The 25150-nt window shown below is 36.0% G+C and overlaps 1 protein-coding gene across 1 annotated transcript in view; it reads right to left on the bottom strand.

Annotated features, from left to right (window-relative positions):
- Positions 1 to 24374, bottom strand: part of wdr19 (WD repeat domain 19) — a 28736-nt gene extending 4362 nt beyond the window's left edge. The window contains exons 1-31 of the mRNA XM_084105849.1: positions 24311 to 24374; positions 23827 to 23918; positions 23671 to 23736; positions 23396 to 23521; positions 23178 to 23293; positions 22568 to 22683; positions 22380 to 22460; positions 21847 to 21959; positions 19402 to 19575; positions 18820 to 18890; positions 18535 to 18707; positions 15481 to 15595; positions 14950 to 15056; positions 14737 to 14859; positions 13919 to 14068; positions 13475 to 13622; positions 12981 to 13188; positions 12634 to 12793; positions 10643 to 10753; positions 10422 to 10531; positions 8233 to 8290; positions 7719 to 7865; positions 7094 to 7176; positions 6896 to 6979; positions 5860 to 6006; positions 5564 to 5688; positions 4787 to 4896; positions 4499 to 4567; positions 2844 to 2921; positions 1549 to 1645; positions 1153 to 1277 (exon numbers count right to left, since the gene is read on the bottom strand). Coding sequence (XP_083961975.1) covers positions 1153 to 1277; positions 1549 to 1645; positions 2844 to 2921; positions 4499 to 4567; positions 4787 to 4896; positions 5564 to 5688; positions 5860 to 6006; positions 6896 to 6979; positions 7094 to 7176; positions 7719 to 7865; positions 8233 to 8290; positions 10422 to 10531; positions 10643 to 10753; positions 12634 to 12793; positions 12981 to 13188; positions 13475 to 13622; positions 13919 to 14068; positions 14737 to 14859; positions 14950 to 15056; positions 15481 to 15595; positions 18535 to 18707; positions 18820 to 18890; positions 19402 to 19575; positions 21847 to 21959; positions 22380 to 22460; positions 22568 to 22683; positions 23178 to 23293; positions 23396 to 23521; positions 23671 to 23736; positions 23827 to 23918; positions 24311 to 24316 — 3489 coding nt within the window. The 5' untranslated portion in view covers positions 24317 to 24374. The remainder of the gene's footprint in view (positions 1 to 1152; positions 1278 to 1548; positions 1646 to 2843; positions 2922 to 4498; positions 4568 to 4786; positions 4897 to 5563; positions 5689 to 5859; positions 6007 to 6895; positions 6980 to 7093; positions 7177 to 7718; positions 7866 to 8232; positions 8291 to 10421; positions 10532 to 10642; positions 10754 to 12633; positions 12794 to 12980; positions 13189 to 13474; positions 13623 to 13918; positions 14069 to 14736; positions 14860 to 14949; positions 15057 to 15480; positions 15596 to 18534; positions 18708 to 18819; positions 18891 to 19401; positions 19576 to 21846; positions 21960 to 22379; positions 22461 to 22567; positions 22684 to 23177; positions 23294 to 23395; positions 23522 to 23670; positions 23737 to 23826; positions 23919 to 24310) is intronic.
- Positions 24375 to 25150: the final 776 nt, after the last annotated feature.

The raw sequence follows: 25150 nt of genomic DNA, 5'->3' as shown, positions 1-25150 counted from the left end.
AACATCTAAAACTTCAAAGAACACTGAATACCTCATGAGCACATGAACACGTTGAATATGAACGTCCGACATAGACAGATTTCTAGGCCTTCCTCAACTATTACATGTTTGTTAATTAAGTTTTCTTCATTAAACACACATGAAAAATACTGGGGCCACAAAAAGTATTTAAACACTCTTGGTCAATTAAACCACATTTAAAATGTGTGAATTTAAAGTATTAGATACAAAACATCAAATCATGTGATGCACAATCAACTGGTATCTAGGTGATTTTTAGGGTACGTTTACATGACAACGATGTACTAAAAACGGAAACAACGTTGTCAAATCGATCCCCATTCACACGGATCCGCGAAAACGATTAAAAACGCTGTATTATGCATCCCAGGCCAGTAGTTGGCGATGTCCCTTTGTAAAGAAATCTACACACTTATAGACTGAATGCACTGAATTTAGTTATAAATGAAAAATATTATAAATAATTCTATATACTCCCGTTTAAAAATTTGGGGTCTGTACGATTTTTTAAACGTTAAAGTCTCTTATGCGCTCCAAGGCTGAATTTATTTGATAAAAATACAGGAAAAAAAACAGAAATATTGTCAACTTTTATTACAATTTAAAATAACTGTTTTCTATTTTAATATATTTTAAAATGTAATTTATTCCTGTGAGGGCAAAGCTGAATTGTCAGCAGTCATTACTCCAGTCTTCAATGTCACATGACCATTCAGAAATCAATCGAATATGCGGATTTGGTGCTCAGGAAACATTTCTTATTATCAATGTTGAAAACAGTTGTACTGCTTAATTGTTTTGTGGAAAATATAACACTTTTTTTTGTATTCTTTGATGAATAGAAAGTTGCAAACTTGACTGTTTTGTGACAATGTGAAAATATTTACTGTCACTTTTGTGTGTCAATTTCTGAATAAAAGTATGAATCATACTGAACCCACTGGTTTGCTATTTTTCAATATACTGCAATAACTTTCGTTTATTTTAACTTTTTGGGCCCACTACATAAAATGTAAAGAATGCATGTTGTAACAGTGACATTGTATTTTTCACTATTTTGCTTCAAATAATGTACATGAGAATGTTCTCATCCACAGTCAAGACATGTCTTTGTGTAAACGTGTTTCCCACCTTCACTAGTATGTAGCTGTGCAGGATCATCAGGTTTGTGGCCATCTCTGCTGGGATCTTAATGTGCTGTGTCTGAAGCTCAGCGTACATGCTAAACAAAACATCATGGGCATTCCTGTAGTTTCCTACAACACACACACAAATAAGTGTGCTTCACAAAAAACACATGGTGGGAATTCCCTAAGAATGTATTGCGTCTTCTTATTTGCACAAAGTGTCTGGATTGTTTTAGAGCTTGGTTGGAGTTAATAAGTTGATAAGAATTATACAAATCAGGTAAAGATGCAACATGCTACCAAATATTTGCGCTGAAGGCAACAACATTGAATGACAATCTGTTTCATAAAATAAACCTATACTACCAAGATAACTGACCAAAAAGCACTGAAATCTGACCTGCAGATTGCTCCTCTCTAGCGATTATAATAGCTGTTCTCGCTGCTTCTCTGTACTGTTTGAGAGCCATGTACAACCGGAACAGATATTTTGCATCCTAGGAAAGAGCAGAACCAACAAATATTATCTAGTTGATACAATATTTCTGATAGCACTGCTGATGCTAAATACCAGTACATTAAACAAAACAAAGTAGACCACCCAAGTTCTATACAAAATGATTTGGGCTGAATCAAACCATTTTCAAACATATACAGTTTAAAGAACTACAACACAAACACACACAGTCAGAATATGAAGTGATTAAGGAGAGGAACTGAACTGGAACACAAAAACACTTTCACATATGTACACAGACACACAGAGTGCCTTCTGCTGGCCGGGTCACCACAAGGGGAAGTATCAGCAGATGCAATGAGCTACTCACGGCAAGAGACTACACACATGCAATGATAAGCAAGAGAGAGAGAGAGATGATGAGTGAGAGATGATGAGTGTAAGGACAACAGGCACCAGACAATGAGTTACAAAATATTTACAGAACATAATTGAAAAATCAATAGATGCTTGTTCTAAATACAGGCACTTAAAGGGTTCAATGCCCACACATTTTAAAAGAGGTGACGCACTTACAAGAAACAATAAATGATAAAGTGAAAGTCAATGTTAGAGCTCTCTGGAGACACTAGATAATCCTCATGTTTATTATAATTTGATAAAATATTATTAAAAGGGTTCTATTCGGTGAAAATCAAGTCCTGGAGCAAGGAGTGGTGATGAATCCAGTGGGGTAATGGAACATACAGGAAACAAATCCAGCAAGTTGCAAAATGGAGTCAGTAAGATTTTTTTTATGTTTTTGAAAGAAAATGTCATTTATTTGATCAAAAATGAAGTAAAATAATAATTATTTGGAATATTATTACAACTTAAAATAAATGGTTTCTGTTTTAATATATTTTAAAATGTAATTTTAGTAGCCATTACTCTAGTCCTTAAGTGTCACATTACCCTTCAGAAATCATTCTAACACATTTGGTGCTCAGGTGACATTTCTTATTATTATATGTTGAAAACAGTTGTGCTGTTTAATATTTTTGTAACAGAGTAAAAGTTTTTACTGTAACCTTTGATCCAATTTATTGCATAAAATCATCAACATCTTAATAAATTAAAATGAGCTATATTTCTTGAAGGAAAATTTCAATTCAAAGAAATAAGTTCCAATAAATGTATTCATTTTAATGTATTAAAATTTCAATTTTAGTTTCAGTTTAATCTGTTGTTTTAAATACCTTTGGCATTCCGTCACTTTCCCCCATCAGATAATCAATAAGCTGATTGGTTAGAGCTTCATCCTTTGCTTCTCCTACCTGTTAAACAGACAAATCATCATCATCATCATCATCATCATCATAACAATTTTCTAGCAATAACTGCTACAACTAGATATAATCATCATCACAATTCTCGCCAAACACCTTGATTCTGATAAGGGCATCAATATAGGAATTCTAGCTCATACAATTAATTATAATTATTTGTAAAGAATAATAACCATTATGATGACTAGTTATCATTTGCAGCTAAATTTTTTTATTTATCTTAAGTTTAAAAAATATATATTTTATTAACCTTATTAAACTAATTATATTAAACTATGTTTGCAATTTAGCATCTTCAATATATAGGCATCATGTTGAGAAAGTTTGGTGTGAATCGTATGACGCTCTTTGGAGCATTAGTTACAAATTCAGAGCTTCAAACAAAAATAGCTGACTTCCTGTTGGTCGGAGCTAATGACTGTTAATTAGAAAGTTGTCCGGCTCAATGAGACCAATATATGTAGAGAGTTTTGTAACTGTAAGTAAAACTAATCCCCCACTTTAGACAAAAGGTGGCACTACTGAGCCCCTCCCACACGGCCTTTTCCAAGGCTATGTTTTGGACAACAACTCTGATGTGTGTGTCGAGTTTCATGCAATTTCAAGCATGCCAAAAGTCTCAAAAAGTATATTAAAGTTTGACGCATTGCCATAACAACAGCATTTTGATGTCTTGACATTATGACAAATCTGACAAAGCCAATTTTAAAGCATTTTGAAAGTGACACACTTCCTGCTATGACTCTCACAATAGACACAGCCATGTGATCGTCCTCCTACGACGAACACACAGCTGAAGTTTAATCAAAATCAGTCAATGTATACAGAAGTTATAACACACTCCCTGTTTCCTTTTTATCGCCATTAATTTGTTGCCTCACCACGGCCAAACCGTTTGAGATATTTGGGGGCAGTTGTGGCCTGATGGTTAGTAGTCAGACTGGTAACCAAAGGTTGCGGGTTCGATTCTCAATGGCTGAGATGGCACAGCAAAAATGGCTGCCAGTGTGTGAGTTCACTACTAATGTGTGCATTGGATGGGTTGAATGCAGAGGATAAATTCCAAGTATAGGGTTTTATATCATGATCGCTCTTGAAGACGATCAATCTGAAGAAGACGATCGTAGTGTGAAGTAGATCAATCAAATTTTCAAGCGAATCGTAGAGATAGTGATCTTTTATGTCCTTGTAATAATGTAAACATACAGCAATGACTGCATACTAGTAGATGGCTGGCCAAATTATATCATGTGTCTCTATCAAGTGTATTTCATGGGTGGTGACGCATTTGAAAAACAATTAAATAGCAGCAGGGCTGTGTGATGTATTATGCTGTATTATTAATGAATAAGCCCTCAAATTATCTAGAGATCTGGCGATATGATCAATCTCTGGGTCATAATACTATTCTAGGTCATAATACTAATTATATATATATATATATATATATATATATATATATATTAACTATACATACAGTATATAAATATCATGAATGTATTGTGATAAATTGTGTGAATTTTATGTGGTAAAGAGTGAATTAATTGCTCCTCAGCTGTACTCACTGTCTCAATGGCCATCTCTATGGCCAAACTGTCATCAGAGCTAGGACATTTCAAAAAGTGCTTCAGCGCCTGTGTGCAGACAGACAGATACAAATATATTAATAACATTTAATGACCAAGGTAATTAGCACAGTCAGTTGAGTAAATAATCCCTCTGGAGATAATGAGCAAAGAGAGCGGGGCAACCAAGTGTGACGAAAGTGAGAGCTTGAAAGACAGAGGGGCAGTGCGCTCAGGCATGGCAAGGAAAGAGAGAAAGGAGTCTAACAGCACACACAGATCTCATACCCTGTTGTACTGTCCACACTTCTGAAAGAACTTCCCAGCCTGAAGATGATTCTTCTCCCCCTCGAAATACAGCGCTATGCTCTGATAGTCCTCTATTGTAGCCTCCGAACCTGGACACATGTAGTTAAATTAAGTTATTTACTTTTAACTATATATCTTAAAAAATAAATAAAAATGCTTATGCAGTATTTGAAGGAAGTATTTATATAACAGGGTTCCTCACATTTTTAGAAATATACACACTGGTCAGGTTTAGACACTTAAACTACTAATTATAGCTTGATTATTTACACAATGGTAAGAGAATGAACAGAAAGAAAATAAAGAATGAAGTAAGCCATTGCTAAGTGAAGGTTTGAGAGTTTACACAATAGCCTCAACTTTAAGTCAATATTTTTTAACCATGAAAAATTATGTTCTTTCTTTGGCTTTGTAAATTAAAGGGATATTACAAAAGATTGACAGAATGGAAAGTCCTGAAGAGTACATAAGAAAGCCTATATATTAATTACCAATTAAAACTATATCCTCGACATGAAAACATGTTGTGTTTGGAACATTTTGATTAGAGAAAGAAAAAAGTAACCTAGAATATTTTCTTTCCAGTCAGTGTAAACCAAAGTATTCACATGAAGTATTCACCCATATCTTCACATAATTGTGATATTTTGAAAATTACTAAGATTTCCATCTTTTAAAAATGTGAATTTAATATTTTATCAAGACATATAATGTACTGTAGGAATGACCCAAGGATGAGATGATCAGAGAGCTCACCAATGATGTCAGCATAGACCTCCATCTGCCCATGCTGCTGGGCGAGCTGAAAAGCTTCATCGCTGCAACGCGACAAAACCAGGAACTGGATCGCTGAGCCGTAATCACTCAAACGCAGGAAAAACCTGTGCAGTCAAAGAACATTTAATTTCACTAAAAGAACATCCAGATGAGCAAAGAACTTGAAATAAAGGCAGATGTTAAATCCTAATAATCTATTAAAAAATCACTTGTTGAGACTACATTTTATAAAAGAAAAAAATTATTTCATTTCCACAGCTGCTCTCTTTACTGACCTGGCTACCATTTTGGCTCCTTCAATGGACTGAGTTTCTCGTACGATGCGGACAGCCTCCTCAGGATTGTTAAGATTCTCCAGTAGGATTCGAATTACGTTGTCCCAGTCTCGTGCACTTTCATAGGCCATTGCTGCCTCTTTATATCTAAACACATACACGCACAAAATTTGAAAAGTGGCAATTCGGTTGGTGTTTCTTGAATGTGGTTTTACAGTAGTATTCATAAAACAAGGAGAAACATTTTCCAGGATAAACACCCAGGAAACAATCCTACCCAGGGGACAAACATGCCTCCCCAGAGGACCATTTAATAAACTGAGCTGAATTATTATTTTTTTTCATACTCCAAAAGCCAGATTATCAGTCAATAAAAAATAATAAAATATTTAATATTTAATTTAATAAAATAAAAAATTTCTTTGAGAAAATGCACAGTGCTGTATCTCATTTCACATGTGAAGAGGCTGTACTACACAACAGTCACAACAATGAAAACTAATTGTAATAGTCACAGGGTTGAAAATGGATAATTCATATTTAAAAAAATAGGAAAATTATGGAAAATGTATTCTTCATTTTGGCAAAAAATCTTTAAAATAATAAATAAATAAATAAATAATAGTATGACGTGACGTGAAGTCATTCATTATAGACCTTATGTAGCCCCGCCCCTTTTCAGCGCTCCGCTCGTTGTCTTTTGTTTTCCGGTCTGTATTTTCACAGCGATCTTGCGTATTTATGAATGAACGGCTCGTTTTAAAATCTTCCCGGTCTACTGACATTTGTTAAGACATCTGCTTTAAACATTACAGTCCTCATGATAACTTTCATTAACTTTACATTAAGTAAATCCACTTCAAAAGCTAATTACTCCTGGACAGCAATGCCATAGAAATATACAGAGCGACCGCAAAAACGGAAGTTCAAAGACAATATTCTAAAGATGGCTGCGCCCTTGTTTCTCTGGTGCATAAGGTCTATATGAAGTGAGTGTTTACGTTGTTGGAGGGACTGCATTGCATTTGGTACATACTTGCCATCAGCCTCCTTTGCCTTAGCGTACTGCAGGTGAATCTTCGGGGAAGTCACATGGGGCAGGAGCTCGCCCACCTTTGCCCTGACATTAAGAGGTTAGAGATCAATATTAGTTACAAATCACAAGTATGTTTCCCTAGCACAATGTTAAAATCAGTGATGTATGCTGTTAATTACAATTGTGAAGTTGTATTACCAGTTTTTGCAGCGTACGTAGACGGAGGCAGCTTTGTCGTAGTACTGGCCTTTCTCATACAGCTGAGCCGCTTCTGAATATTGCTGCACACAAAAATCATTCAGCAAAAAAGAAAATCTGAAAACTTTCACTTACTGCTCTCACTTTTTATTCATGGGCTAGGGTCCTCGTACAGTGTGCATGACGCGAACATCAGTATACGGTACAAAAACATGCGCATTGAATTGTTTTGACCAAATTAGTTCATCCACAAAGGGGCAACAGTGCCCCAGGGCCATTGATTCACAAGGTAGTTGAAGAACAAATTTAATAAACAGAAGAGAAAGAAACATGTGTATACTACAACAACAATGGATGGCTAAGTAAATGAGAGATTTTGAAAGGAGGTTAGAAAGAACCTACATTTGTACAACTACTAGCCTAAACGATTATAAAGATGTGTAAATATCTTCATGACAGATTTCAGGGCTACAAAGATGCTAAAGGGAAGTAGTGCAAGTTGTCGTAATGCACATGCGCCAATCGCCTGTTTAAGCGTAGTTTTTGAGTATACTTTGAAAGGCTATACGTACAACTGTGCGAAAATGACATATACTTTGGGCTAAATGAACACACACACACACACCTTCATGCTTTCCAGAATGGCTCCACAGTCTTTCTTCAGAGCTCTGCTGGGATGTTTGATGGCCTGGTTGGCTCCTCTACGAATATCACCCATTCTAATGGACATACGAGCCACTCCTGCTAGACAACTCTCATCATGATCCTGGAACTACAAACACACACATATCAGGATCTACTGTCTATGCATCAAAAATCATGTCAATTAAATCATGTCATTTTAAGTTGTTATTCATGTAAAATCTTCTCCTCTTCCATGATTCTCAAATTTTATTCTTGAAAAAGATATTGTATGGCTTCAGAAGACTCCCTTTTTGGAACTTGACAGCCCTTGGTCACCGCATTCACTGTATTGAAATATGCACCATGAATATTCACAATTTCTCCTTTTCTGTTCCATGAAAGAAAGGCACTCTGACAACTTTGTAAATGTGTAAATGATAACAAATTTGTCATTTCTGGATGAGAATTTCCTTTAAGGTGGTTGATCATCATTTGACACACATGCAGACACTTACCTTGTTGTTTCCTGTTATGCCTTTCTCATAGTGAGCCAGAGCATTCACATAATCTCCACTAGAGGGTGACACAAAAACATATGACATTACATCAACAATAGAGTGCTGTATAGGGATCACATATTTTTTGTAGGCCAAAACCCAGAAACAAGTTGGCATTTTAGCAATTTTATCTTCATGAAGTCAATAGGTGTGTTCTGGTTTGCGTACTATTCGATGCTGTTTTGTAGTATAAATAGTGCGAGTAGTGTGTTCAGACAGAAAATTCCAAAAGGAAATATAGCTGCGAGCAGCAATTATCGGCGTTCAAGCATTTTAAGGCCTTTAAGCACAAGCGTAAAAAGGTATGTTTTCTTTAACTAGCCTGTAACCACCAAGATCATTAATGGAAAAGACCATTTACAGACAATACAGACAATTTACAGAGGAAAATATGGTTTTAAAGCCTTTTAACAGATATAGCCCCACCTATGGGCCAATCCCCATTAAAGTTTGCATGCTTGTTTAGAATCATATGTCGCATGTTCTCACTTGTTTTTGTGAAGTTTCGAGTTTTCATTTAGAAATGACAGGCTTTTGGGTTGACTTGGCTACGCCTATTTTTTAAATGCCCCAGCTATAGCTATCAATAAACAGCTCGTTTTGATATTGGGGGACCTCGGACCAGTGACGCCACATGGGCAAATACATTTGCAAATGACTGCCTCTAGAGAAAGACATTAACAATGAGTTGTACATCATCGCACCACAGGCCCCGCCCACTGGCATTGAGTTGCTTAACGGCTGACATTTGCCAACACAGGATGCGAGCGTCACATCAAAAGCAAAAAGAACCCATTACTGTCAACCAGACAAATGGAAGACTGAAACAACGTTTATTTTGACGCATTCAATTTATTTATTTGTAGTATTATTTTAAGTATTTGACAACACTACAATATGAGAAGAAAAAAAAGAATAAGGACTAATTTGATGTAATGTGGGGCAGCTCTGAAAGTTCTCCTAACAAACAGAGAGAAGGGGATAAATGGTATTTTAATCACAATTTCTCCATAACCTCAGACCAAAAAATCTGAAATGGGGTACAATACCATTAAAAATAGAGGTAAGTTGTCTGGGCTATTTTAAAGTTACATTGGACACAGACTGGTGAATTGGTGAATTGACGCATCCAATTTAAACAGCTTATTTTCGTCTCTGTATAGACTTCAGAAGGATCCCAGCGTCGGAAAATAAGTGGATGGTTTATTTTAATGGCGTCACAGGATAGCGTTGAAGGATTATATGTTTCATCAGACCATTTTGTTGGAGAGTTCGCAAAGAAACTTTTGTTGAAAGATGAAGCAGCCAACTGTATCGGATCTGACAGCAGCTCCATCACAAACCGTAAGTAAATGATTTCATAGTGCTTTGTCTGTAAATGATGGTTTTATATGGATAAAGTTTTCAAAACACTTAGTTGATACTGTTTCCTATGCACTGACGTTAGCCAATCATAACAGTGACCATTTACTGACAAACCTTAAAGGAGCCACCCCTTAAAAATGGGTCATTTCAGAGGGTCAGAATGAGGGTTAAAAACAATTGTTTTCTGCATTATGTTATATTTGGTTGGAGGTTTTTTTGTGCAAAAAACTTTATTAACATTATAAGTAAACATTTAATTGAAGGAACATATTAAATTAAAAAATGAAATCCATTTCATGAACCCTTTAAACATCATAACAAAAAACAGGTAAATTAATCTACTCGCTAGTCCGCTTTCAGGGAAAATGTTTTTACAAAATAATGTTGGAAGATTAATGGTGGTGACCGTGGTGTAGTTTATTTGTAGACTACATTTAGCTTTTTACTTCTGGCGATTGTATTCAAAATTCATAAAAGTATTGTTAATTTGTGAAGTTTATCAGGGAATAATTATAAACTTTTGTTGGTCACAGTGCTTTTTTCCTGCAAATGGAAAAATCCTATTGTTTATGTGTTGAGGGAACCGGAGTAATGCTAACATCCGTGTTGACCTACAAAAACACATCAACCTTACAGCACTCTATTACACCGGCTTTTCCTTTCAGGTGCATCTAGCACAATAAACAAGTCCATGTCACTTCAGGTACAGTGAAATGTGCATGTGATGTGTTTCCAAAACAGCTGTTTTAGATTTAATTAACTATGTAATGTAGTTGACTTACACAAACTCCAGCTGTATGGCATATTCTTTAGAAATGAATGGGATCTCTTCAGGGTCCAGTCTTTTAGCCAGCTGTAATGCACTGTCCCAATGCTGCAGGTCTCTTCTCATCTACACAGACAACAGTACAGTAGTCAATGTGACTTGGGAAGTCTAAAAACGTACATAGTTAGATGCATGCATATAAACTGTCATGCATGTGTGTGTGCGTGCCTATTTTACCTCCAGGGCTGCCATGGGATACGAAGATGTCAGATACAGGTCCTGGGCTCGGTTGTAGTCATTGCAGAACATGGCCAAATGTCCAGCCAGCAAATTTTGATCCTCTATTCCCTGCAGACACAGTCAATGAACAATTTACATATTTCAGTGTGTAAAAGAGTTCAAACTCCTTCTTTACTCTGGACACACAATGTCTCTGTTCCAAAACCCAGTGAGCTCCCTCACTGGTTACTGCCTAAATGGGGTGCTTCCTTCTATGGCAACATCCTAACTGAAATAGAACCTTATAAAAGACCTGATTTAGAATGTTATAATGTGTCATATAAAAGTGCTCCTTGTGCACTGGATACTCAACACTGATTTCAATACAGGCAACACAATAATTAATAAAAATAAATATACGTGGCACACACAAATTTTATATTAATTACATTTTTGGTAAAACTTTACAATAAGGTCCTATTAGTTAATGTATTATCTAACATTAACAATGAGCAATACATTTGTTACTGTATTTATAACATTGTATTAACATTAGTTAATAAAAATACAACTGTTGATTGTTAGCTCATCATCTGAGGTCCATTAAATAATATTAACATACAACTTTTTATTTTAATAATGGATTGGTAAATATTGAAATTAAAATAAGCATAAGTGCTTTAGAAGTATTTTTCATTGTTAGTTCATGCCAACTGATGTAGTTATTAACAAATTAAACCTTATTGTTAAGTGTTACCCTTTTTTTCACTATTAAAAAATGTATCAATACTTCTAAGTATTGAATGAATTATTATGTTAATTTTAAAATATTTATTATAAACTTATAATTTGTATTGTTCACTTCCTTGGATGAATTTTTTTCACATTGGTTGTCACAGTGCATTATGGCATAATATTCTCTGTGGAATACATGCAAGGCTTTTATTTTAGGGGGCAATGAAATGAGATGCCAAGCTTTTGGAACAGAAGCTTTAAGAATCAGTGCACATATGATGAAGTCACGATTTAACGGAAGTAGTGAAAGATCTTTTCTTCAATACTGTGACATACATCCGAGTGAAACAGATTATCGGAAAAAAAAGTAGGATGGGTACTTGATTGGATAGAGGTAGATCTTAATATGAGCTTGCAGTCGATTGTAAGAAAGGGGGAGGGTTTATGTATACAGAATATTCGCCGGAAAATCAGTTTATGACATTCTGATTAAAAATGTGAAAAAAATTCATATATTCATGGATAAATTGTTCACAATAAGTTCAATAACATGCATTTAAAAAAATTTGATATGATAAATTTCCATTTTATGCTAACTTTAAGCTTCTGCCTACTGAGGCAGTACAATACGTTTTAGAACAGATCTAGGCCTTGTCCACACTAATACGTTTTAGTTTGAAAACGCATCTTTTTCTCTCCGTCTTGCCCTTCTGTCCACACTGAGACAGCGTTTTTAGCAACAAAAAACAAAGCTTTTTGAAAACGTCGTTTTCGCGTTGTAGTGTGGACTGTGAAAACGAAGACGCAAGTTTAGTCATGTGACACACATTTAACTCAGATATTCATGTTTATACTGGTATTGTGCCTGTTATATGCTATTCACTTTCACACAGTTGCTAAAATATGTTACTTTGCACACTCTTCATATCACAGTCCTGCAAAGATGACAGAAAATTCACTCGCATTTGCTGAGCAATTACGTTTTAGTGCAACCTGGGCGCATCAGTGAATGGTGAGATATTTTGCTAAATAAAATGATGCTGCCAGAAGAATTGCATGGTATCTTGATTATGTCTTGTTCTGTCTGTATCATCTCAATGAGCTTTTATGATGGTTTACGCATGCTCTGTAATTAAGCGTTTTACGATGTTTAAAGAAACTTTTGGAAAACATTTGAAAACTCTAGTGTGGACGGAGAGCGTTTTAAAACGAAAACTCCCGTTTTCAAATCTATCCGGATTAATGTAGACATAGCCCTAGTGACATGGTCACACCTTGATGTCCTCTAGGGACATGACCATGCCGACGTTTCCCATCATGCGGTATACTCTAATGGCCAGTTCCACCTCCATGTGGTGCAGGCATGCCCTGCCCAGCTCACCCCATGCCTCGGTTTTGTTCAGAGCTTTACAGGTATTCCACGCATCAGAAAACCTGCACACAAACATTTGACAGAGTTCAGAACATTGCTGAAGACATCGTGTGGATACAATCATTGATAAATTATACATTTAACAACTTTGCTTTCAGAAGCATTTAGGTTTGTATTTTTGGGCTTGATATCCTGTAGTTAAGAATGCACAATAAACTTCCAAATCAAACTAATGTAGCATGAAATTACCTTTTCAGCATGATGGCCTGTTGCAGTAATGACTGGAGTTTGTCTTTGGTAGTGTCACTATGTGGGTTGTTGAGAAATGAATGTGTGTTTAAAACCACACTGTTAATCTTCCCACTTTGGGTTTGACATGTCAGCTCCCCGTTATGCAACAGCAAGGGCTTATGGGAAAATGGCAACTTGGTGGCACCAACTAGAATCACTTTAGAGCCTAGAGAAAAACACACAAAAACACGCTACTAACGAACATTCAGTAGCAGTGTAGTCTGTTTCATTGTCCAATAAAACAAAATGTCTATTACAAGGCATTGATGATTAGGAATGGGAATTGAGACCTTTTTTTTTTTTTTTAAGAATTTTAACACTGTCCATGCTGCCTCAAAAAAATGACTAAAAGAACGTCTAACCATTATACGTATCCGTAATCATGAAATCAGAACCAATATTACAACTCCCATTCCTATTAATGATAAAAACATTCTGCTTTTTAGTTTTACCCTGTATGGTGTCTTTGTGGAAGGCATATGTGTAGACTTTGTCCTCCTCATACGCCACAAATACACCCTTATTGGTGATCCAGTTTTCCCACAACACCCCTTTAATGGCAGGAGAGAAGTCTGGGATCTCAAACACTGAATCATTCACCTATAGGAAAAACAGATGTCACTTGGTTTAAAGGTTGTCATTTTTTATTTTTTTATTTTTTTACTGCTGGTCATTAAAGATATAGTTCACCCAAAAATAAAAATTCTGTCATCATTTATTCCCCCTCATATCACTCCAAACCTACTTAACTTTCTTTCTTCTTCGGAACACAAAATAAAGATATTCAGAAAAAAGTCATGCAGGTTTGGAACAACATGATGGCGAGTAAAAAAAAAAGGTTTATTTTTGCATTAACTACCCTTTTAAGAGTGGAAAACGTGTTTGTTTGTGTGTACCGGACAGTATAGGAAGCCGTCACTTTTTTCATCAATAAAAACGAGACGTGTCCCATTGGGGTCGGGAAAGACTTTGCGTACACCCACTGTATGGCGATATTCAGTCACACTCTGCCAGTCCTCAAAATAGAAACACTGAATCAACCCAGTCTACAGAATGAGAGAGAGACAAAAACATAGGCAGAAAGAACACAAAGAATGACACATTTAGGTAATAAGGTACGAAAGGCCATGTTATATAATGAACAGAGTCACACTAAAGGACTCACATTACTCACGCTAGATAGCCTTATTGCTTTTATCAAACTACAAAATATTAAGGGCATACATTTTCATTAAAATGTTATTTTAATAAGTATCCTGCAGCTAGAAGACATAATATACTTTATATAAATAATACAACTATAATATATTATTAAATAGAGTAAATCTCCAGTTGCCTCATGAATCGATTCAATTACAATTCAGAAGTTATTGATTAGATTATAAAAATATTCTCAATGCATCTTTTCTCAAATTCTTTTCAAGCACAATTCACCGCTAAAGAGAACTGAATTCAGGATCGCATGATGTCTATGTCCATGGCTTATTGCGCTTAACTCTTTTTAACATTAAGCATGTTCTGCACCTTATTTTGTCATTCATGCATGTTCTTTTTGTAAAAACAGAAATGTGCCCAAATATCGGCTTTTAAGAAGTCACACAATGTGTTTTATAAAGTGTATTAGCACAAACCAAACAGCATTCAGAACCATAACTATCAATTTAATAAAATGAGGTAAGGATGGAAAAAAAAAATGTATTTGTGAATGACTCACATCAGTCCCATAATACAGAAACTCAGAGGTGAGAGCATGACTGAGGATGCGGTATTTCTGATCGGGTTCTGGAAACAGTTTCGTCTGTCTGTCCTCCTGAACAACCTGCTCATCTCCATCAATCTTTCATACACACACATTAAAACAAAAAGTAAGTAGAAAAAGCTGACAGTATATTCAGAATTATGTCTTTTTGCACAATTGTCTTCTTACCACATGCAACTGGACTTTCCCCTCAAACAGGGCAGCAGCATAGTCACAGTTCAGGCACATACTGGCCACTGTCCCTAAATACTCAGTGTCTTTTACACGCTCCACACCTGAAACACACACATGCACAGATTAGTTCACTTCAAAATGAAAATTCTGTCATCATTTACTCACCATGAAGTTGTTTCAAACCTGTATGAATTTCTTTCTTCTGCAGAACGCAAAAGAAGATATTTTGAAGAATGTTGGTAACCAGTCAGTTGATGGACCCCATTGACTTCCATAGTTGGAAAAATAATACCATAGAAATCAATGGGGTACATCACCTGTGTGGTTACCAACATTCAAAATATCTTCTGCGTTCAGCAGAAGAAGGAAATTCATACAGGTTTGAAACAACTTGAGGATGAGTAAATGATGACAGAATTTTCATTCTGAAGTTAACTAAACCTTTAAGATGTAAAGAAAGTTACTGCTACAAGTCAGAATATTTCCTTTTTTCTCAAATGTGAATTCATACTGTTCCTCACTTACCACCATCTCCTAATGCATAAAACCACGCTCTGTTATTCATGCCCACAGCAACATGATATGGTCCCACAGCTATGAAATTAGGCTCCACCTCCACTGACACAGCAACGGGGGACTCCTAAGAAGAGATAAAATGCCATCTATAAACTATATTTTTACATTTTCTGGAAGAAAACATTCTGGCAAAACCACAAAATGATAGGGTGTTGTGGGTGGTTGCAAGGGCATTGTTATGCAGTTGTTAGTCGTTCTAATGGCCAGTTCACACCAAGGACGATAACCATAAAGATATAGTTCTAAAAATCTTTCTCAATATTAAAGAATAGCCGAGTACACACCACAGCTGTAACGATAACGGCACAGAGAAACGATATCATTGGAATCACTAATGATTTTATCCAGCTGATGAACGATAAAAACATTGACAGCCAATCAGAATCCATCCTTGTATCAAGCATTTAAAGTGACAGACAAGCACACGCTTAGAATAAATAGAACAATATCGTCCACTGGTGTGAATGCTACTACAGTTATCTTTATAGTGATCACTCTTGGTGTGAACGGGCCTTAAGGGTGTTGCTAGGTAGTTGCTAGGGTGCTCTGGGCGGTTGCTAGATGGTTAAGGTTGGGTCCAAATTAAAATAAACCCACCCTAAATCTCTAGATATGGCTCAAGTCCTTCCTTCAACAAAAATCGAAGGGATTTTCTCAACCGTTTCGTCGTGTACCAGGTAAAGGACAATTAATTGTTAAAAGATTGTAATCTTGATTCAAACACCCACGCGATTTATTCATAAATGATAACGATTTGGCAATGTCTTTTATGTTAAATAAAAGTATTTGTCATTGAAACATTCATTCAAGAGATTAGTTCAAAAATGCTGATTTATCCATTAATGAAACCAGTGAATGCTGTGTCCCAACTCGAATACTAGCCATCCAAAATAGTATTCAAAACTACAATGCAGTACTTATGTTGAAATGAGTGTTCCAATGATACCCGGATGGTTTATTATTTTTCGGAGAGAATCTCATAATTGTCGGCTAATATTGCCCTCAACCCATTGTGTGTTGGATGAGGATTCATGTTTATTTAATGTTTATTCAATGTTTTCCACATTATATTTAACCTGCAACACCATTGTGAACTTCTATGAAGTTAAAGGGATACTTCACCTCTGGAAAGATGAATGTGTATTTAAAATAGGTCATTTATGTAGAAGAAATGTGAAGAAATTTTTTAATTTGGAGCTTTCTAGACTGAGAAAAGCCAGAAAATTTATTTTTGGCTTATGTGGATGAAAGACAACAACTCCCAGAATGCACTTGCTTCGCTGCCCTAGGAGGCCACGCCTACCGGTAAGACAGCGCAGTTGAAAACAAGGTTAGGCTACCCCATGAGGCTACCAGTGAGTCTCCGTGACGAGTCTGCCTGGGATTTCGGGATCGCCCAAAATGTCCGGGATTCGGCTTTTGCGTTCTACAGTCGCCATTCATTATGTTTACTGTGGCGAGCAGGACGAGGCTGACGGCCGCGGGAGAACGGCGCGAGGCCGGTGGCGTCATTACTGAGACGCGCCGGTCTCGCAACGGAGGTGCAGGAATTTCCTTAGCAATGTTTAAAACGCACATCAACCGATCACTTGTTTAGCGTTCATGTAAACACTACATTCAGATTCACCGATCGGAATGAATTCAGTTAGATTGAAACAAGAGGTGTGCATGTAAACAATGAATGGCGACCGCAGAAAGCAAAAGCCGAATCCCGGACATTTTGGACGATCTCGACGGCCGGACAAGTCCGGGAAAAGGAGGATGGTAACCCCTACTTACTCAGCTTTCTCCTACTATTCAGCTTTCTCCACAGAACAAGAGCCTGCTAGCTTAGCTTCCAAAGAAAGACGGCGGGCGGACTGTGTGTACATTCTGTGAGTGAGATCCCACCCTCTATGGGCGGGCTGAAAACATGCGGAACAGCGCCATCTACTGGCTGTAGTCTTTAGCCTCTGGCCAGAAAATCCTCCGATGACGCAAAATGACGATTTTTGCGTCATCGGAGGATTTTTTCCAGACAAAAAATACATAAATCTCTCCTCTCAGGGGGATATGAGGGTGGAAAGCATGGTAATTCGAAAATACTACAGGTTTTCTACTAATACAAAGCTTAATGCTAAATCCTGAAGTATCCCTTTAAGTTTGGTCATTAACTTTTAAATGCATCATTATACAAACACACATGAGGAGAGTCTCTGCATGAAAGACCCACGACTGGCAGATCGACATTTCTCTTCGATACGGTAGGATATTATATTACATTGAATGTGGAGGATTTTAACTGTGACAAGATGATTGACAGGTCAGTTTAAATGGTGACAGGATGCACATAAATAAGTGACAGAGCTGTCCATTAAAGATTCAATTATGAAGAAGTAGTATGTCCCAAAGCTTGCCTACGATTGTGATACACACTTTAAAAGTATGTACTTTTTCTTCACAAAAACAGCACATACTTTTAGGGCATAGTATAAGTAGGCGAATTGGGATGCAGCAGACGTCTTTATGAGGGAGTCAATGAATCCTTCATTCAAAACTATTTTTTTTTTTTAATTAATAATTCAGATTAATTAAATATTTTTGTTAAATAGACAGCAGCAATTAACCTTTTTTCAGAACCCAGAATTTAATTACATGTCATTTTGTTTGGTTGTATATTCATGATCGTGATCTCTATTTTAAACAAAAAAATCGTGATTCTCAGTGTATCCTGAATTGAGCAGCTCTAGTACCAGTAAAAAGTGCAATTCTGATTGCTTAGAAAAGTAGTAGCACAACTCTTTTCAAGAAGTTGCACAATTTGCGGTATCATACACATTTGTAGTGTTAACAATGCAAGACAGGTTACATGCATGTTTAGTATTTAGCATTAGGAGTTTGGAAAAAGATGAAAAAGATGATTGGATAAGCATTACTATAACTCATGAAGTTATAGTAATGCTTCATGAGCACATTTAACTGATTTTTTGTACAAGTGTATATGTCTTTGTATCGTCTTCTCACCCCTTCCAACTGGTTAGCGACTGTAACCTCCAGCAGGGATGTAAGATATGCGATTCTAGTGCCACTGCTGTCTCCCAATATGGGAAGCTTGGTGAGGAAGACATGCAAAGTGCCCTGCTGAGAAGACACTGCTAACAGCTGCCCATCATCAGTCCAACACATCTGATCAAGGCCTGAGAAAGACATGAGTGAGTGTTCACTGAAATATGCACACTTCAGAGAGAACAATTTTTTTTTTTAAACACACATACAGGGCATCAATATGCATCAGAAATTATTTCATACCTTTGGTCTCCTCATCCAGCGTGACTATAGCATACATCTCCTTCAGATCAGTCAGGTCATGTATCTTAATACTCACAGAGAGATATAATAGTGTTATCTTAATAGCACAGAAATAAAATTTAATGTTCAATGAGAGTGGTGGATAAAACTGTCATGATTGGACGAAACAGTGAAGTGTGCGTCTGAGAGCTGCAGGTGAGGTCAGTCCTTTAAATCTATTTATGTTTCAGTTTATTGTTTCAGTCATGCAAGTATAGCTCATATCTCTTTGAATGGGGAAACATCAAATTCTCTAAAGCTGTTCACCAAGCTTACGATTAAATTTCTTATTTGAAATCGCCAATGAAATCTGACAACAACTGTCTCATAAAAATCATGACAAAACACTGCATTTCTCAGGCTGGACCAGCCAATGCACATGAGCAGTCATAAGTGTACATCTCAGTGACTTTACGATTGGCTCTTTTATTTAGAAGGCGGGGCTTATTCTGGCATATTGCGCGTTGCACTTTCTCCCATCCATAGTTATACGAGTGCACCGTCTTTGTATATCTAACGTCTTTGATACTAATAAACACTTACCAGTTGTCCCCACAGGACGCAGCCTTGTTTAGTGACTGTGAGATGGCGATGCTAGAAAGGCTGTCTTTATGATTGTGGGCTTGAAACAACTCTTGGCCAATCTCACGGATATGCGTGGAAATTACCACAAAATAACCATGAGAAAATCCTATCATGATATATCCATCCCCATACCTATAGACAGAAAGGAAAATATGTGTTCAGTATATGAAAAAACACAATAAGCAATTATGTTTTGAGTGTTTTTTTTTTCTCTGTGTTTTGGTTGACTTTTTTGAACCTTTAAGAAAGGTACATTATAAATAATTTTTTGCTGTCAAATCGATTAATCGTATCTTACATAAAAGTTTGTTTACATAATATATGTGAGTATATACAGTTTATATTATATTTATATATATATGTGTGTCCGTGTGTGTATATACTGTGAGGAAAATAAGTATTTGAACACCCTGCTATTTTGCAAGTTCTCCCACTTAGAAATCATGGAGGGGTCTGAAATTGTCATCGTAGGTGCATGTCCACTGTGAGAGACATAATCTAAATAAAAAAATCCAGAAATCACAATGTATGATTTTTTAACTATTTATTTGTATGATACAGCTGCAAATAAGTATTTGAACACCTGAGAAAATCAATGTTAATATTTGGTACAGTAGCCTTTGTTTGCAATTACAGAGGTCAAACGTTTCCTGTAGTTTTTCACCAGGTTTGCACACACTGCAGGAGGGATTTTGGCCCACTCCTCCACACAGATCTTCTCTAGATCAGTCAGGTTTCTGGGCTGTCGCTGAGAAACACGGAGTTTGAGCTCCCTCCAAAGATTCTCTATTGGGTTTAGGTCTGGAGACTGGCTAGGCCACGCCAGAACCTTGATATGCTTCTTACACTGCTTGGTTATCCTGGCTGTGTGCTTCGGGTCATTGTCATGTTGGAAGACCCAGCCTCGACCCATCTTTAATGCTCTAACTGAGGGAAGGAGGTTGTTCCCCAAAATCTCGCAATACATGGCCCCGGTCATCCTCTCCTTAATACAGTGCAGTCGCCCTGTCCCATGTGCAGAAAAACACCCCCAAAGCATGATGCTACCACCCCCATGCTTCACAGTAGGGATGGTGTTCTTGGGATGGTACTCATCATTCTTCTTCCTCCAAACACGTTTAGTGGAATTATGACCAAAAAGTTCTATTTTGGTCTCATCTGACCACATGACTTTCTCCCATGACTCCTCTGGATCATCCAAATGGTCATTGGCAAACTTAAGACGGGCCTTGACATGTGCTGGTTTAAGCAGGGGAACCTTCCGTGCCATGCATGATTTCAAACCATGACGTCTTAGTGTATTACCAACAGTAACCTTGGAAACGGTGGTCCCAGCTCTTTTCAGGTCATTGACCAGCTCCTCCCGTGTAGTTCTGGGCTGATTTCTCACCTTTCTTAGGATCATTGAGACCCCACGAGGTGAGATCTTGCCTGGAGCCCCAGTCCGAGGGAGATTGACAGTCATGTTTAGCCTCTTCCATTTTCTAATGATTGCTCCAACAGTGGACCTTTTTTCACCAAGCTGCTTGGCAATTTCCCCGTAGCCCTTTCCAGCCTTGTGGAGGTGTACAATTTTGTCTCTAGTGTCTTTGGACAGCTCTTTGGTCTTGGCCATGTTAGTAGTTGGATTCTTACTGATTGTATGGGGTGGACAGGTGTCTTTATGCAGCTAACGACCTCAAACAGGTGCATCTAATTTAGGATAATAAATGGAGTGGAGGTGGACATTTTAAAGGCAGACTAACAGGTCTTTGAGGGTCAGAATTCTAGCTGATAGACAGGTGTTCAAATACTTATTTGCAGCTGTATCATACAAATAAATAGTTAAAAAATCATACATTGTGATTTCTGGATTTTTTTTTTTAGATTATGTCTCTCACAGTGGACATGCACCTACGATGACAATTTCAGACCCCTCCATGATTTCCAAGTGGGAGAACTTGCAAAATAGCAGGGTGTTCAAATACTTATTTTCCTCACTGTATATACATACACGCATATGTAGAAATAATATGTGTATACTGTATACACACACACACACAGTACACACATATATATAATATATATAAATATAATAATATATACACACACACATGTATTATGTTAAACTTTTATGTTAGATGCGATTAATCGATTAGACAGCACAAGAATAATAATAAATGTCTTTTTATTATTAGTAACTAAAATGGCAGTTAACTTTTGCGTGGCACTGGCGGTTGCCAGAGGACGTTATTGTTTATTTAGCACATTTTTTAAAATGTATCCAAAATGACTAAATTGAATGAAGGAACAGTCCTTCAATCTGTGGTTAAATGTCTTGTTTGAGCACAGTGGTCAAAGACTTAAAACAATCACTTCCAAATTGAAGTACATCAGTGTGTGTGTGTGTGTGTGTGTGTGTACCAGCGGTAGGAGATGATGTTGCCATAGCGCTGCTGGAAGGCCAGTTCTATAGGGTTATCGGGATCATTAATGTTAAAAAGAAACAGGGTCTTCTTACCCAAAGCCACACTCACCTGCAAGTTAAAGATCATTTAGTCAATATGTAGAAATATTTGCATACTCATGAAACAACGAAAAAAATAAAAAATGAAAATACAGAGATGGATAAAGTTTAGTTTCACTGTTTGTACAGTAATGCCAGAAAGATTTTTACATCCATAAAGTTCAAAATAAAGAGAAAATAACCAAAAGACAAAGCACCTTGCATTAAATAATTAATACACAGAATAATCCCATATTGTGATTATTACAGTTATAAAATATAATATATATTATCTAAAATATATATACATCTTTTTTAATAGTTAATATTAGTATATGAATTTTACTGTGATATGAAATTACTTATAACGTAATTAAGATTTTGCTCACACGTTCACCTCTACTTATAATAAGTATAAAAACTAAAAGGTAAAATGAGCATGTCAACATACAGTGCTTTCTCCTGGAGATGATCTCTCATCTGTTTTCATCACTGAGAACTGAACTTCTGCAGGATCTGCTCTCACAGAGGTCTGAAGGCAAGAAAGAGCGGAAGACAACATTTCAAACTATGCTATCTATACGTCTACACCAACAGATACGATAACACAGGATCTCGCTCTGACAGATCCTCACGTGCCTGTCGAATGGTGTCTCCCTCGTGGTTGCTGATCGTTATGCTGCGGTCTTCACTGCCTAACGCCAGGAGGTTGTTAGAGCTCCAACAGCCACATGTGATTTTCTTTGTGTGCTTACCTACATGAATATACAGTATGCATGTTTTTTTAAATCTTTTTTTACCCAGAATAAATAGTAGAATGGAGAGGAACATAATATTTGATAAGGAGTACCTAAACTCCAGAGTTTACAGAGTGTATTCCATACAGCAAATACTTTTTTGTGTCTGCCCAAAATATATGTGAAGCATATTATAAATTGTAATATATTTTTAAATAGAAAATATATTTTGTTTAAACCTTCACATTTCATGAATATATATTTAAAACAAATTGTAAGAGGGATCAGAAACAATTAAAGCATTAGAATAAAGGCAACCTTTTCTGTTCTTTTGGAAATGTTAATATATATTTAATCTATTAATCTATTATATAATTATATTAAAATAAATTATATTTAATAAATACATTATATAAATATAAAAGAACACATGTCTGAAAGAAGAAATAAATATATAATGACATCAGAAATATTCACACATTTCTTTTTTTAATATTATTATTCTATTTTACCCAGAACAGGAATCTTGCGAGAGGTTTGCTGGTTGTAGATGAGAAGGTTTCCTTTAGATGTGCCAACAGCCAACAGTGGCCCAGTTTTGGACCAGAGCAGGAAGGACATCTGATCTCTGTATCAACCCGAAAATAACAACCGAAAAAAAGGCATCACCTGAAAAACAGTTTAGAGAGTTTATTCTCTAACACATTCCCTCTCTCATCACATCACTCACCTCATACCACTGTCTAGCTGAGAGGTTTTGTTAACATTTGCATCCCACAAGTAAATGGAACTGGACTTTTCAGCAATCACAGCCAAGATATCACCATCTTTATCCCAGTCAAGAGATAGACAATTCCTGTACGCACAAAAACACTAAAGTATGAGCAACTGCAGGAAGAGAATATTGCTCTATAGTTATAAAGAAACAATATTACATAAAATCTTAAAATATCTTTAAACTCTAAATTAGAGTCTCAGACAGAGCATGGCTGAATGCTCACTTACCCAGGGAGATTTAACTCATTGACCTTCTGTCCATGTCGATCAAAGATTTTTACTAAATTGTCAGGGCTGTGGATATATAAAATATTTCACTCAAACATTGCCTAAAAAGATAAACACTTCTTGCCTAAGTTATATAAACCAGCAAACGGTACTCACCCTGCAGCTGCAAGATAGTTTCCTACTGTTTTCTGCCATTTGTATTGCAAACATGATCCAGACCAGGACTTTTCTGACAGCGTGAAAACACGCTGAAAAGAAACAAAACAAGTCTCAAATAAATACAGTTCATTAATAAACGGCAGTCATAGAATATCAGGCTAAAATGACAACAAAACTAACGTTACATACAATCTTGAAAGATAATGTAATAACGGTCCAATCTTTTTGGACAACATTTATATTATTAGCAGACAGGAAAAAGTTTAGTTGTTTCAGTATTTTGCAGTTTGTTCACTTTTATTTACATTAATTTCTTTTCACTAGTAAAATACATTGCTGCTGAGCTAACTAGCCATCGTGCTAATGCTATACGTGATGCTTTTAAAAGCATCTTCGCGAAAGCACGAGTACTTCAAATAGCGATATTCAGTTTAAATGCAATAGGAAACTAAGTGTTTTTATATATAAAAAACATACGTGCCTTCATTTTTGTTTGCTGAAAACGTTTCACTTCCCAGGGTGCTTCACTCCGACGCGTTTTGATCTCTCTTAGCAACAGCCAGTCAACGTTCAGCAAACAGTAAAACAGGATTTACAAAACAGCAGAATAATAAATAGTCGAACAAATAATAAGAAAGGTACTAATTAATAAATACGGTAATAACATTTATAGAAAGCTATATTTAATGAGGAGTAATAGGAGTAAATAACATTATTTGTCTGCCCAAATTATATGTTAAGCATAATATAGGCTAAGTAATGCATGTTTGAAAAAGTTATATATTTTAATAGAAAATGTACCTTCACAATTCACGATCACGAAAATATTACCATATGTATAGTCAAAACTAATAGAAGAACTAATAGAAGAATTAAATACATTTATATTAACAAAAATAGAAGAACAAGAACAGAAAGGGTTGCCTTATTCTAATAATAAGGCAACCCTTTCTGTTCTTGTTCTTCTATTTTTGTTAATATAATTAAATTAATTTAATTAAACTCATTATAATTCAATATTTATTAATTTAATTCATATATTATATTTTCATTTTAAAATAAAAAAGCAGTTATCTGTAAGAATAAATTTTAAAAAAAAGTTTTAAAAAAAAAATAATAATAATAATAATAGATCCTGAATGATCCATGTACAACCATTAAAAAGTTGACTGAGACCGAATATGAAATGTATATCTTAAACACAGCAAATTGTTACTTTATTTCTTGATGTCAGAATTCCACTTTTAATCATGTATCATGGACCTTTTTTTACAGTCAATGATCAGGACAGATATCAAAAGGTGTCTGTCTCTCTCATGTG

The sequence above is a fragment of the Abramis brama genome (genome assembly GCF_963993115.1).
Source record: "Abramis brama genome assembly, chromosome: 2".
Classification (NCBI taxonomy): Eukaryota; Metazoa; Chordata; class Actinopteri; order Cypriniformes; family Leuciscidae; genus Abramis; species Abramis brama.
This window is presented reverse-complemented; position numbering and strand designations above follow the sequence as displayed.